At 53.5% G+C, this 12,411-nt stretch overlaps 1 protein-coding gene across 22 annotated transcripts in view; it reads left to right on the top strand.

Moving 5' to 3' along the window:
- The window catches only part of DYSF (dysferlin), a 215,386-nt gene that overhangs the window by 144,463 nt on the left and 58,512 nt on the right, over window positions 1–12,411 (top strand). For 15 of the 22 annotated variants that reach the window (XM_055312250.1, XM_055312246.1, XM_055312248.1 and 12 more), the window contains 4 exons: window positions 6,696–6,797; window positions 6,919–7,080; window positions 8,132–8,297; window positions 8,790–8,866. In XM_055312250.1, coding sequence (XP_055168225.1) covers window positions 6,696–6,797; window positions 6,919–7,080; window positions 8,132–8,297; window positions 8,790–8,866 — 507 coding nt within the window. Of the gene's footprint in view, window positions 1–3,907; window positions 3,950–6,695; window positions 6,798–6,918; window positions 7,081–8,131; window positions 8,298–8,789; window positions 8,867–12,411 lie in introns of all 22 variants that reach the window. The other 7 variants (XM_055312238.1, XM_055312229.1, XM_055312237.1 and 4 more) reach the window with 1 other exon arrangement.

Below are 12,411 nucleotides of genomic sequence, written 5' to 3'. Positions count from 1 at the left end.
AGAAGCAGGGATTGGCTGAAGGAGTTGGGGATTGGGATCTAGGTGGAATTGCCTTGGGGTGGGGGCTTGTCACCACCTGGGGCCATATTGTTGTGTGGCATGTTTTCCCCTCCCCCAGGCTTTATGCCCATCTGGAGCAGCCCTCTCTGGAGCTCTGGCCTGGGGAACTGGGACTCTTGCCTTGTGTATTTGAGGCTTCGTTGACATCTGGGAGACCTGGGTCCTTGCAGAGAGCATGGGTGAGGGGAGAACTTCCGTCCCTGGCTCCCCAGTTTGTCTTTCTGTCAGAGTAGAGCAAGAGCCCCCCCCCCCCCCCTTCCTGAGCCTTGCTCACCTTCTCCTCTTCCGCTCTCCTTTCCTGTTTCCCTCTTCCTTGATTTGCTCCTTGGCCTCTGGCTCCTTCTCTCCCTCCTTCTTCCCGCCTCTTCTGAGCCCTCTGTCTCGTTTCTTTTCCTTTTTGTCTGGAGAACAAAGGCGGTCCGTGCTGCCAAGGGGAATGAGTTCAAAGAAACTGCAATTTTAGATTTCCTGAGAACTGGAGAGCGTGCATGTGCGCGAGTGTGTACATGCGTAAGAACGCGCACACACGTACACACCGGTGGCAGAAGAGGTGATGGTGGTTTCCTTAACAACGGGGGGCCCCGAGGATGCGGTACTCTGTGCAGAGGGAGATCCCATTGGGGGACCCAGTGGGCACAGCTGAGGCTTGCAGACCTGACCATTTAAGGGGGCGCTCTTCGGGGCGCTCTTTGGGGTATTACTCTTGGTCCTGCTGCTCCTGTCTTGCTCCAAGGCGGGGGGATGCCCTGCTAGAAGGGACTGCCCGCTCCATGGCTGTTTTTCCCTGAGGGCTCAGAGGGCCAACCGGATGTCTTTCTGTCCCCTTCCAAATCCAGGGTATGGCTTCTAGTTGGAGATGTACACGAGGTACTCTCTGGCACCCCCAAATCCACGAGAAGGAAAATTTTGGTGTTTTGCAATCAGGAAAATAAACCCAGTGGTCCCCCCATCCCCCTTTCCCTCCCCCAAGGCCTTAATTTAAAACACTGTTTTTCCTGGGAAGTGTAATTAGAGCAACATGTTGTTCCTAACGAGCTGGGTGGGGCAGGCAGACAATGGAGCCCTCCCAGCACGCCTGGCTGCCCCCGCCTGGAGCTCCCGGAGGAGCCAGGATCTGAATGTCTAGAGGGTCCTCTGACCGTCCTGGCCTGGTGAGGTGGGAGTCTCTGGGGCCGCTGCTAACAGGACAACTTTGGTGGTGGGGGTGGGGGGTCGACCCTTCCCCCAGCCCTGCCCTGGGAATGAATGTCTGTCTAGTGTGGTGGCCCTCTGACCTAGGGGAGGAAGTCCCCCCTCAAGGCTTGTCCTCAGCTCTCTGTGCTCAGCTGGCCTGCTGAACAGACTGAAGGGGACATAAGGGTAGATTTTGCTCTGACGGGGGGAGAGAGCCTCATCTGTTCTTGGGTCCCTGTCCTCTTGATGAGAGGCAGTTCAGTAAACACCCTGCACACCTGTAGGACCCATCAGTGGGGTGGCCCCAGGTCTGCCTGCACTCAGGGTGGCAGGGGGTGGGGTGCGAGGGAGGGATTGGTCATGGGTGGCTTCATCTAATTAGACTTCCGTTGTATAGCTGCCCTCCAGGTCCGTGGTCCTCAGAGTCCTCGTATCACATAGGACAGTGAATTACAATGTCCTGGTGATACTTGGAGTCTGTGTCTACCCTCTGGCAGTGTTGATATGCTTCCCTGGATGTGATAGGATCGCTGCAGCCCCCCACTCTCCTCGAGATTCACTGGCCTGGAAGACGGTGTTGAGCTCCTCACATTGTCTGGACCAGAAGTTGAGGAACTCAGGCTCAGGAGTTTGGTCATCTGGCCAGGGCCACAGGACTCTCACAGTGAGGTGTCACAGACCAGTCAGGACCTTATCATAGGGTGGTAAGAAGTTTCTGGAACAGTTGGGAGATTTTCTGGAAAATGGAGAGCTTGAATGAGACCCCGAGAGATGTGTTAGATTCAGGAAGGTGGTCTGGGAAGCCCATTCAGTCAGAGGGAGCGAGGAGCAGGCATGGGGAAGGGGGTTGGTGAGGACCCATGGAGCAGGTTGATGCAGACAGGAGTGCTGGGGAGGAAGGGAGAGTGTGCTGGGTGGGTTCTTTTTTTTTTTTTTTTTTTTAAATTTATTTATTTATTTATGATAGTCACAGAGAGATAGAGAGGCAGAGACATAGGCAGAGGGAGAAGCAGGCTCCATATACCGGGAGCCCGACGTGGGATTCGATCCCGGGTCTCCAGGATCGCGCCCTGGGCCAAAGGCAAGCGCCAAACCGCTGTGCCACCCAGGGATCCCTGGGTGGGTTCTTTATTCAACCATCTGCCCACCCATTCATTCCTCTGCCATCCCTCCCTCCTCTCGATTACTCATTCATCATCCTGTAGTCCTTGGACAGGGATTTCAGCTGTGGTCCCCGTGTGCAGAGCTGCCAGTGGAACACACATGGATGGCACGGGGTGGTGTGTCTTTCAGTGGGAGTGAGGCAAGTTGCTGCGGAAGCCATGGGGCTGCTTATCTTGAGCTCAAGACACCAGGGAGGATTTAAATGGAGATCTGAAATCTGAGAAGGAGGTGGCCAGTTGAGGTGGGCAGAAGAGCATTTCAGAGGGACTGGCAACTCCAAGCCTCAAAGGAAAAGAGAGTGTGCTGCCTCTACAACTTGCTAGTGTTCAGGAGGGCCAGTGTTGAGCATGTATGGGGAGGTGGCTCATCATTCTCTGGGATCCCAGAAGGGAAGATTATCTAGCGGGAGGCAGGACCAGAGAAGTCAGAAGGAAATAGAAGATGAGGGGTCTTGGAGGCCATGTCATGGAACTTGGACTTCATCCTGAGCAGCTGGGGAGCGTTTGACAGGTTTTAAACAGAATGAAATTCTTAGAACACTTCCCCTGGTTGCAGAATACAGCACACATTGGCTCTCTTGGGAAGGGATTTGCAAAACCAGATGCAAGGAGACCACTTAGGGGGATGCTGGTGAATCCAGGTGAGAGGGGGTGAGGGAAGGAGACAGGTGGATGGGCATGTGAGAAGTTTAGGTGACAGAATCATGAAGGCCAGGTGGTCCATGGGACATGGTGTGAAGGGGAGGAGAGCCAAGGGTGGCATGGGGCTTTTTGGCTTGATGGTCAAGGTGGATGGTGGGGCTGGTTTCTGAGATGTCATGGGGAGAGAGCAGGTTTTGAGGGGATAACTTGATCCAGTTTGGGACCTGTTCAGTGTTAGAGGCCAGTGGGGCACATGGGCAAACTGAGCAGGAAGAGGTAGGCAATGTGGGTCTGAAGGCAGAAAGCCCAGGAAACTGGCTGAGGAGACTCAGCCAACAGAGGGGGGTGAGGGGGAAGGGGCAGCAGAGAGAAACCAGGGACGTCTCAGGAAGGAGGCCGAGGTCAGTTGGCAGGATGCTGCTGAGGAGAGGGAGAGATGGAGGGAGGCTGCTGGAAGACACAGAGCAGGGCAAGGATGGATATGAGAGACCATCTCTAAATAGGGAAGGAAATGATCCAGCTGCTGGGGAGCTTGGGATGGGACGTGGCTGGGAACAAGGGAGGCTTTAGGTGTGGCTGTGCAGTGATAACTCCAGAGGGATGAATGGGCATGTGGGTGTGCACGCCGGGGAGGAGGATGGGGGCTGTGGGGTGTGGGGGTGGGCTGCAGAGGCAGGGGTCCTGCTGACAAATGGCAGGGAGCAAACATGTGCCTAGACCCCTGGGGGGATGGTGAGGTGGACAGAGATCGGTTTGGGATGAGAATGGTGGCCTCACGCTGTGCCAAAGAGAATGCCCGTGGACAAACCTCTAACCACTGTCTCTGCTTCTTTCTTCCTTCTGCTTCTGCTGGGCCTGGTGTTCCGCAGCTGTGTGCACCTGCCTTCTTCCTCCAGGGCCTCCTCCAAACGGTACTGGAGCTCAAGCCTGCTCAAGGCTCTTGTTCCCTGTCCTCACAAACAGGTTCCTGAAAATGGGGAGCCTGGTCCTCAGCCTGTAGAGGGGAATGTCATCACCATGGAGCTCAGCAGAGCCGGGAGGAAAGTTGGAATGTGCAAATGAGGGATAAACAGGAATCAGAGGGACACTGCCCAGAGTTTGGGGGGCCTGGAGAGAAATGTTCAGGGTGGGGGAATATATTAATGAGTTTTTCTGGTGATTCAGGAGAATGGTATAAGCACGTGAGAAGGGCCTGATCTTTCTGCCCCTCCCAGTCCCTTCTTTTTTGCTCCTTTCAGTATTGGGGTTTGGGCCTTGGGCCCCTCACATCGGGCTGGGCACCAGCCTTAAGCAGGCCACAAACAGACCATGAGCAGACCTTCAGGCAAAACCTTTCCCTCCAGGCCACTACTTAGGTGAACTGTCACATGCCCAGCAGGCCGTGGAGTTGTGCCCTGTGGCAGCTCCGCACATTGCCACTCCTCCTGACAGCGTTTGTCTCCCAGCCAGTCCAAAAATGTAGGCACTTCCTATCCCATGTCACCTGCTTTGAAGGTCTGGAGGAAGATTATGAATTCCTTCCCTTGGTGCCTATGTGACATAGGGGTAGTTCGGAAGCCAGTGTTCTGAGAAATGCTACTGGGGACTCGGTTCTCCTCAAGTCACCCTGGGAGAGCAACAGCCCTCCTGGTGAAAACAATGGTACTGACAACAATAATGCCATCCTTACAATTGCTGCCATTGACTGAGCAGCTCCTGGGTGCCAGACACTTGAGGTTTGTTCTCACTGAATTGTTGGAGCAGGCTCCAGGGGTATTGTTATCCTGGATCTTCATAGGAGGGTAATGAGTCACAGGCATTGAGTAATTTGCCCAAGGTCAAACAGCTAGAAGGCAGCATGGCTGGAACTAGAACTGAGGCCCAACCAATTCTAGAAATGAGCTTCTTAACCGCTGCAGGTTGGGGAAGTGTAGTGTGTGTCACAGGGCAATAGTGACAACTGGGGTTGGTTGTGAAGTGATTCATGGAGGCAAGGGGAAGCCCATGTGTCTCAGTGCTCCAGCTGCTCCCACCATCTACGTCAGAGCATTTGTACATGGGTGCACCATCCTTTGAGAAGGAGCCCAAAGCAAGTCACTTGGAGAATTAATCCACTGATTCCATTGTTTATTAAATGAGATTACACGAGGCAGGCTCTGTAAAGTGTCCAGCCTAGCTCTTTTATTTAATAGTCAACATTTTCTGAGTGTCAGGGCCTTCTTGTATGGAAGTGTGGGTTGTGCACTGCACAAGGGCACTGTGTCTAAGGAGATACAATTTCCAGTGCAGGCATTATGTATTTGTATTTATTATAACAATTTTCCAGTAGGTGGCAGTAAAGTGTCTTGTTCTAAGAAGCTAGTAAAATACGACGATTTTCTGAGGTGGAAGTAAAGAGTCTCAAGGAAGGGACATCTTTCTTTAATTGCCACAAAGGTGCAATGTGGGCTCAGAGACCTGTTGAGGGTCCATGTGAACCAGGTGCTGTTCTAAGTGTCAGTATTAACTTCTTCAAGCCTCACATTAATCTAGAGTTTTGGCAACTTTTTTTTTTTCCAAAGATTTTATTTATTTATTCTTGAGAGATAGAGAGAGAGGCAGAGACACAGGCAGAGGGAGAAGCAGGCTCCATACAGGGAGCCCGACGTGGGACTCGATCCCGGGACTCCAGGATCAGGTCCTGGGCCAAAGGCAGATGCTCAACCGCTGAGCCACCCAGGCATCCCGAGTTTTGGCAACTTTTAATAACTATTTTATAGATTAAAAAAATGGAGCCATGGAAAGATGAAATAATTGATGTATGTCAGTAGCTGGTGGAGCCTGTGTTCCTAAGCATTGTGAGACTTGGTAGTTGGTTCGTCTACAGTGACACAGCCTGCCTTGCCCGTGATGCTTCCCTGTGTATTTCTTCATGATCATGGGGGATTTTTGGCTCAGTCTTTCTGGCAAAACCTCAGTCAGCAGAGTTGACACATGCTGCTCTCATCTTTGGTCTATGGTGGTGAAGGAGCCTCCCCAGCAGTTCCTGTTAGCGCCCATGAATAATGGGCACGTACATCCCCTTCTCCTATTTGTAAATTCTCTTTCTGGCTCACAGAGTGAGTGTTCTGTCTTTGTGGTGGACAGATGTGAGAAGTAGGGGTTCAGGGCTGGCAGGTGTCTGGGTGTGGTGTGGGGGATGGAGGAGAGACACCAAGGTGGTTGGCACGTTGGGAGTGCCTGAGCCTAGGGGCAGGAAAACCAGGCTAGCGGGAGGGGATGTGGTCCTCTCTGTGCCCAAGTGAGGCTGGAGTGGATGTGCTAGGATGAAAGTGTGCAGTGTGTGTGTGCGTGTGCATGTGTGTGCATGTGGCAGGGATGGGGAGACCCTCAGCAGCACACTGGTGCCTCTGAGACTGCATTGGGGAGGAGGGGGTGACCTGGGGTTCATTTGAAACAAGGTGACCTGAATCTCAGGCCAAGGTGCTCAAATTGTGATGCTGGAAAAGATGGTGCGTGGCAAAAACTGACTTGGTTTTCTCATTTTTGCCTGCCTGCTTGCCCAACTTGTGTGCCTTTGCCTTTCTATTTCTGCCCTCCACCCATGTCCTTTCTGTCCCAACTGCCTCCCCCTTCTTTTTTATCTCTCTGCCTTGGTCTTCCTCCTACCATCTCTGCTCCACCTGCCATCCTCTGCAGTCAGAGGACGTAGACCTGCCCTACCCGCCACCTCAGAGGGAGGCCAACATCTTCATGGTCCCCCAGAACATCAAGCCTGTTCTCCGGCGTACTGCCATAGAGGTGAGCTGGGTCCTGGCATGGGGTGGGGGTGGGGACGCAGCCTGGCCCTTCCCTTTCCTGGCCTCAGCCTTTCCTGGGGGCCGGGGCCTTTCCAGCTGCTCTCCTCACTCTGTGTCCCCAGATCCTGGCGTGGGGCCTGCGGAACATGAAGAGCTACCAGCTGGCCAGCATCTCCTCTCCTAGCCTTGTGGTAGAGTGCGGGGGCCAGACAGTGCAGTCCTGTGTCATCAAGAATCTCCGGAAGAACCCCAACTTCGACATCTGTACCCTTTTCATGGAAGTGGTAAGCCTGGCCTCCCTGCTGTCCCCTTCTGGAGTCAGGGGCTCGGGTGTCTGCTCTGCCTCCCTGTGGGATCCTGGCTAGGTCATGGCATCTTTCCCATCTCATTTGTCTGTGGAAATGGGGAAGCAGTGCTCACCATCTCCTCCCTGGAAGAGTTGAAGCCTGTGAGCAGCATGAATGAGGGTCAGCTGGCTTCTTCCTACCCAGACAGGCGTGCACAGGAATTGCAAGGACCCACCCTTCCCTGCCAGGGAAGTTCTCAGCCCCCTGGAGCTCCCCTTGGGGGGCCTGCCAGGGCTCTGACCTTCCGTGATTCCTCCAGACCTTCCCTGACTGGGTACTCCTCTAGCCTTGCTGTGGACTCCCCCCCGCCGTGGCCCGCAGGCCCTCAGGCTCTCAGCCTTCTGCAGCTCCCCAGGCTGCCTGGGCCTAGTGGCCGGAGTGAGGCAAGTCTGAGGAAAGGAAAATGGTTTGCAAGATGAAAGCACTAGAGAAATTCCAGGCCCAGTGGCTGTCAACAGGAGCCTCCTCTTGGCTGAGCCAAAGCCGCCACCGAAGGAGAGCATATAAATTATTTCAAGTTGTGTTCAAAGTGCTTTTGGGGCAGGGGTTGGGAGGAGAAGAATCTGGGTCTGTAAGCCAACTCTTGAGTATCCACTTGGGGGGGACTGTCTGCAAGAAATGTTGAGTCCTGGGCCAACTTCTCCCTTCTTCCCCTCCCCAACCAGTGAGGGTTCAGGGAAAGTAGACTTGTTTTAGCTTGAGGCTGAGCTGGATGTGTCCGGAAGGTAGAGCTGTGGGGGAAAAGTCAGCCTCTGCATACAGCATTCAAGAGGCAGACTGAAAAGGTGTGTGGCTTCTCTTCCCCTGGCCAGCTCCTGGCTTCGGCCAACCACCACATTGGATTTATGGCTCTTGGGGGTGATGTGTGGGTTTAAAGTCATTCTCTGCTCCTTGAACTTGTCCTGTGAAGGAGAGCCTTCGCCTCCTCTAAAGTCTCCAAGAGGTGGGTTCAGGCCACAGCCCAGAGCTTCCCTCCTGCTCTGCCCAGATGCTGCCCAAGGAGGAGGTCTACTGTCCCTCCATCGTGATCAAGGTCATTGATAACCGCCAGTTTGGCCGCCGGCCTGTGGTGGGCCAGTGTACCATCCGTTCCCTGGAGAGCTTCATGTGTGACCTGTACTCCGAGGAGAGTCCGTCCCCACAGGGCGGCCCAGGTAGGGAGGGGGTAGGGCTGTTGATGGAGAGGGCCAGGGCTGGGGGGCTGGGGCAGGTGGGGCTTCCCAGGTGAGACGTGGCCTGAAGCCCTTCTCTTACCTGGATCTGAGCGAGAAATGGTTTCTGCTCAGCTGACCAGGAGGGTGGGAATCTTGCCTTCCTCAGGGCATCGCCCAGCTCTTGGCTAACTGAGAGGCCAGGGCTAGGGTGGGATGATGTGGGGGAAAAGTTGAGGGAGACAGAAAGGCAGGGATTCTATGAGATGAGGAGAGAGAGAGAGAGAACCAGGTGGGGGTAGGGCGACAGTGAATGTGAGAGAAGATGGGAGAGGGAAGAACTGGATGGGAAGAAAAGGACACAGAGAAGGACATTGAGAAGTGTGGAAGGCTGAGGGCCTTTGGTCTCAGTGTCTTGCCTGAGTGTTGTGGCTGGAGAGGGGCGAGTACCCTGAAGGAGCCCCTCTCAGGCATGGATATGGCTCTTCCCTACAGATGATGTGAGTTTACTCAGTCCTGGGGAAGACGTACTCATTGACATCGATGACAAGGAGCCCCTCATCCCCATGCAGGTGAGATGAGCACTGGTCCCCCGGGAAAGACACTGGCTCTGCTGGCCTTGGCTGCCTCTCCCCCTTCCTTGTCTCTCCCACTCCTCCTCCCTTCCCTTCCTTACCACATGGCCTCTGTAAGACATCTCCCTCGTACCCTGGTTGGCTGGACAGTGTATAGGCGGAGGAACCCAGATGGGAGCTTTCAGTCTGGTCGGGAATGGGGTGGAGGGGTTGGGGGAGGGCGATGTGTGGTCACCTGGGCAAGACCCAGTCATTTTCTCCAAAGCATGCCAAAAAAAAAAAAGTACCCTCTACCTAGAGGGCCATGGTGAGGGCTCTCTCTTATTACTCAGGAAATCATGGTGGGGGCAGCAAATGAAAGAGGAGGAAGACAGGGGAAAGAGTGACCACGCAGTCTTGAGTGTGCTCTAGCGCCATTGCCTTACCCCAGCCAGAACCCTGCTTGGGGGTAAGGTTCAACTATAGGCTCAGGTATGGAGGCACCTTGAAAGCAGCTGAGAAGGAGGGGTGTGTGTCCAAGCCAATAGTCCCTCTTGCCCCATTCCTGCCACCTCCAAGAAAAGAAAGGGTGAGGGGAAGGAGGGGGATCTTATTGCAGGGAATCCAACCCTGTGGAGAGTTAAGAGGCATCCCTTTGCTACATACTCAGCAACTGAGTGACCCAGGGCCAGCTGGTGACCCAGGCTCCAATGCCAAATAGCATGGTGGGAGGATTGTGGCACCTCTTACTGAGCAGGGAGCACTCTCCCCACCTTGGGCCCTGGGTTGCTCTAGTTCCTTAGGGCCAAGATCACCCAGTCCTTCCCACGGTGGAGATGGGGAAAGGCCTCACAGTGAGCACCAGCCTTGAGCTCTTTCAGGTTGTCACCCTCCTCCTGGCTTTGCATGATGCTGGTCACTTGTCATACCCCTGGAACCTGGGGCTCCCAGAGCTTCCCTGCTGCCTAGACGGAGAGTGTCCAGGCTGTGTTGACAGTACTTGTTGTCCATAGGCTCTTGGCCTATTTATTGACATAGGGCATCCAGGAGATTCCATTTTCTTTAAACCACCACACAAATATTGGCCTTGGGAGCAAGAGAACACACTGGGGTGCTAAGTTGGGCTCAGGATCCTCAGGGCTACCCTGGAGCTTCCCTCTAACATTTAGGGCTGATTTCTGCTTCTTTGTTGCTTGTGCATCTTTCACCTTTCTGCCATTTCCAAGGGAACAGCTCCAGTGTGCACCTGGGTCTAGCTGCTGCTAAAACAAGAGGGGTTCTGCTCATCATTCTTTCTACTGGGGACACCTTTTGGCCTACACCTGCTCTTTCTTTAAGATTCAACTTAGGTGTGGTCACCTCCTTCTGGGATTCGTCCCCGGCTTCCCCCCTTCTCCTGCAAGTCCTAGACAGGACTTGGTCACTATATATTGGTCACTACCTTTTCTTTAGGTCCTGATTATCTCTGCAAATGTCAGCACCTTCCCCAGACCAGGCTCAGGGCAATCACCAGGGTGTATTTCTTTTGTGTCCTCAATACCCAGCATGAGACTGGTTAAAAGGAGGAGTTCAGTGAAGTCTATCTGGATGGGCCATTGTGAGGGAGGGTAGGTGGATGCATGGATGCATGACCTGCCTACTCTCTATGTGGGTTGAAGAAGGTGCTTCTCTAGATTGGGAAAATCCTAGTGGAGATTTTGGATGGTCCTACCCAGGATTCAGCTATGTTCAGTACTAGTGCCTTCTGGCCTCAGTGGGGGTTTGTAGCTTGAATTAGGCAGATAATTAGCCCCAAATTCTAGGCCTCCCAATCCTGGCTCCTGTTTTCTGCCCCCTATGCAGGGAAGTATAGGGCTTGCCCAGCAGGATTTCCAGTCTGTATATGCTGCCCTCAAAATGTCTACAGACTCAGATGGTAGGGGGTACTATTTTGAGTCCTGCTGGCTACAAGCACAGTCAGATGCAGATGGTGAGAAGGCCCAGTCTGGACATCCTCCTGGCATTGACATGGGTGAACCGAGGCTGGGGCCTGAGCCAGTGCAGGGGCTGCGCTCTTTGTGGGAACATGGCCACTCTGGCTAGTATTGCTGGCCAGGCAAAGGGTGAGGAGCTGGGCTCTGGGCTCCTGGAGGTGTGCCCACATGTGGGGAGGTGGGCTCCCAGGGCCTCAGAGGTGGCCCAGGAGATGGAGGAAGTGTGACATGCCTGCTCTGATGGAGGAGGCTTGAACCCTGCCCTCCTGAGCTCCTGTCCCTACTCTCATGGACCCGTGAGGCCAGCAGGGACACCACCACTGGTCTTCAGGGAGCCCTGGCCTGATGGCGTCTGATGGAGGAATTGGGGAAAAACCAAGCTTGTATTGTGTTTTTCTCCAAGATCCACTGATCCTATTTGGTTGGACAGGAGATATTTTGCTCCCCTGTCTCTCCTGCACACCCCTTGGCACTTGGCAGGACCAGGTAATCTGAGGCAGATCCAGGAGGCAATGCGTACCAGTTCCAAATGGTTTGCCAGATGATTCTGGCTGGGCTTATATCCCTTTCCCCCTCCCCCACACACAAAAAAGTCCCTGCCCTCTGGGGACAGAAGGGACAAGAAGTCTGGCTGACTTTGGATTTTGCCTGGCTCATGTTTGTCTAACCCGTGTTTCTCAGCAGCCTGTTTCATGCTCATGGTGATGTCCTCACTGCTGAGCTCACTGGGTCCTGGCTGCACATCCACTCTGGCCAGATCTGGCTTCTGTCTCAGTCCCTCTGTCTCTTTCCTCAGTACTTCCTCTCTGCTAAGGAATGTCCTTGGCATCATTGGCTCGGTTCCTGGGAGACACCTGCCACAACTTAAAAATGTCATCTGACTCTTCCCTGATGTTATCATTGGGCTGACAGGGTTTTTCAGGTTTCAAGAAATGTGTGGTTTCTGTCAGGAGTGGCCAATTCTAGAGATGATCCAAAATGTATGTATAAGCAGATCTGTCCACTTGGCCTTGTTGGGCTCCTAGGTCAGTACCCCTGTCCCATGTGGGTGGGTGCCTGGCCTCTTGAGCTCTTCTCTGGTGATCAGGGCCAGGAGGTGATAGGCTCGTGTGAATTAACTCCATAGTTTATCCTTGGTTGGTGCGGCTCTCCTATGCATAGATTTTAGACCTGTAGCTTGGGGGTGGGGTAGTGTGTTTGTGTGCATGTGTGTGGTGTATGCACATGAGTGTGTGTGAGAGGTGGGGGCAGCTGGGGGCAGGTGTGTGTGTGTGTGCAAGCTCCCAAGGGTGTGTCTAGACACAGTGGTATTGTAGGAATCAAGGCCTTGACTTTTAACCTTCTGAGGACAGGCCTGGGTATGTCCTCAAAGAGAGGGCATAGAGCTTATTTCATTCCATTAGTGCTCTGCTTTAAAAAAGGATATATTAATTCTTTTTCTGGCTGTAAATATGTGTTAATTATATAGAATTTGGAAAATGTAGGATAATTATGAATAAGTAGGCATTACTTCCAACCAAGGACACTATCAGGATGAACTTCTATCAACATATCCTTCTCTCCTTCCCCTTGCCCTTGCCTGGGCTTCTC

Source organism: Nyctereutes procyonoides, unplaced genomic scaffold, assembly GCF_905146905.1.
Source record: "Nyctereutes procyonoides isolate TBG_1078 unplaced genomic scaffold, NYPRO_anot_genome, whole genome shotgun sequence".
Lineage (NCBI taxonomy): Eukaryota > Metazoa > Chordata > Mammalia > Carnivora > Canidae > Nyctereutes > Nyctereutes procyonoides.
The sequence above is the reverse complement of the archived record's forward strand: the minus strand, read 5'-3'. Positions and strand labels throughout refer to the sequence as shown.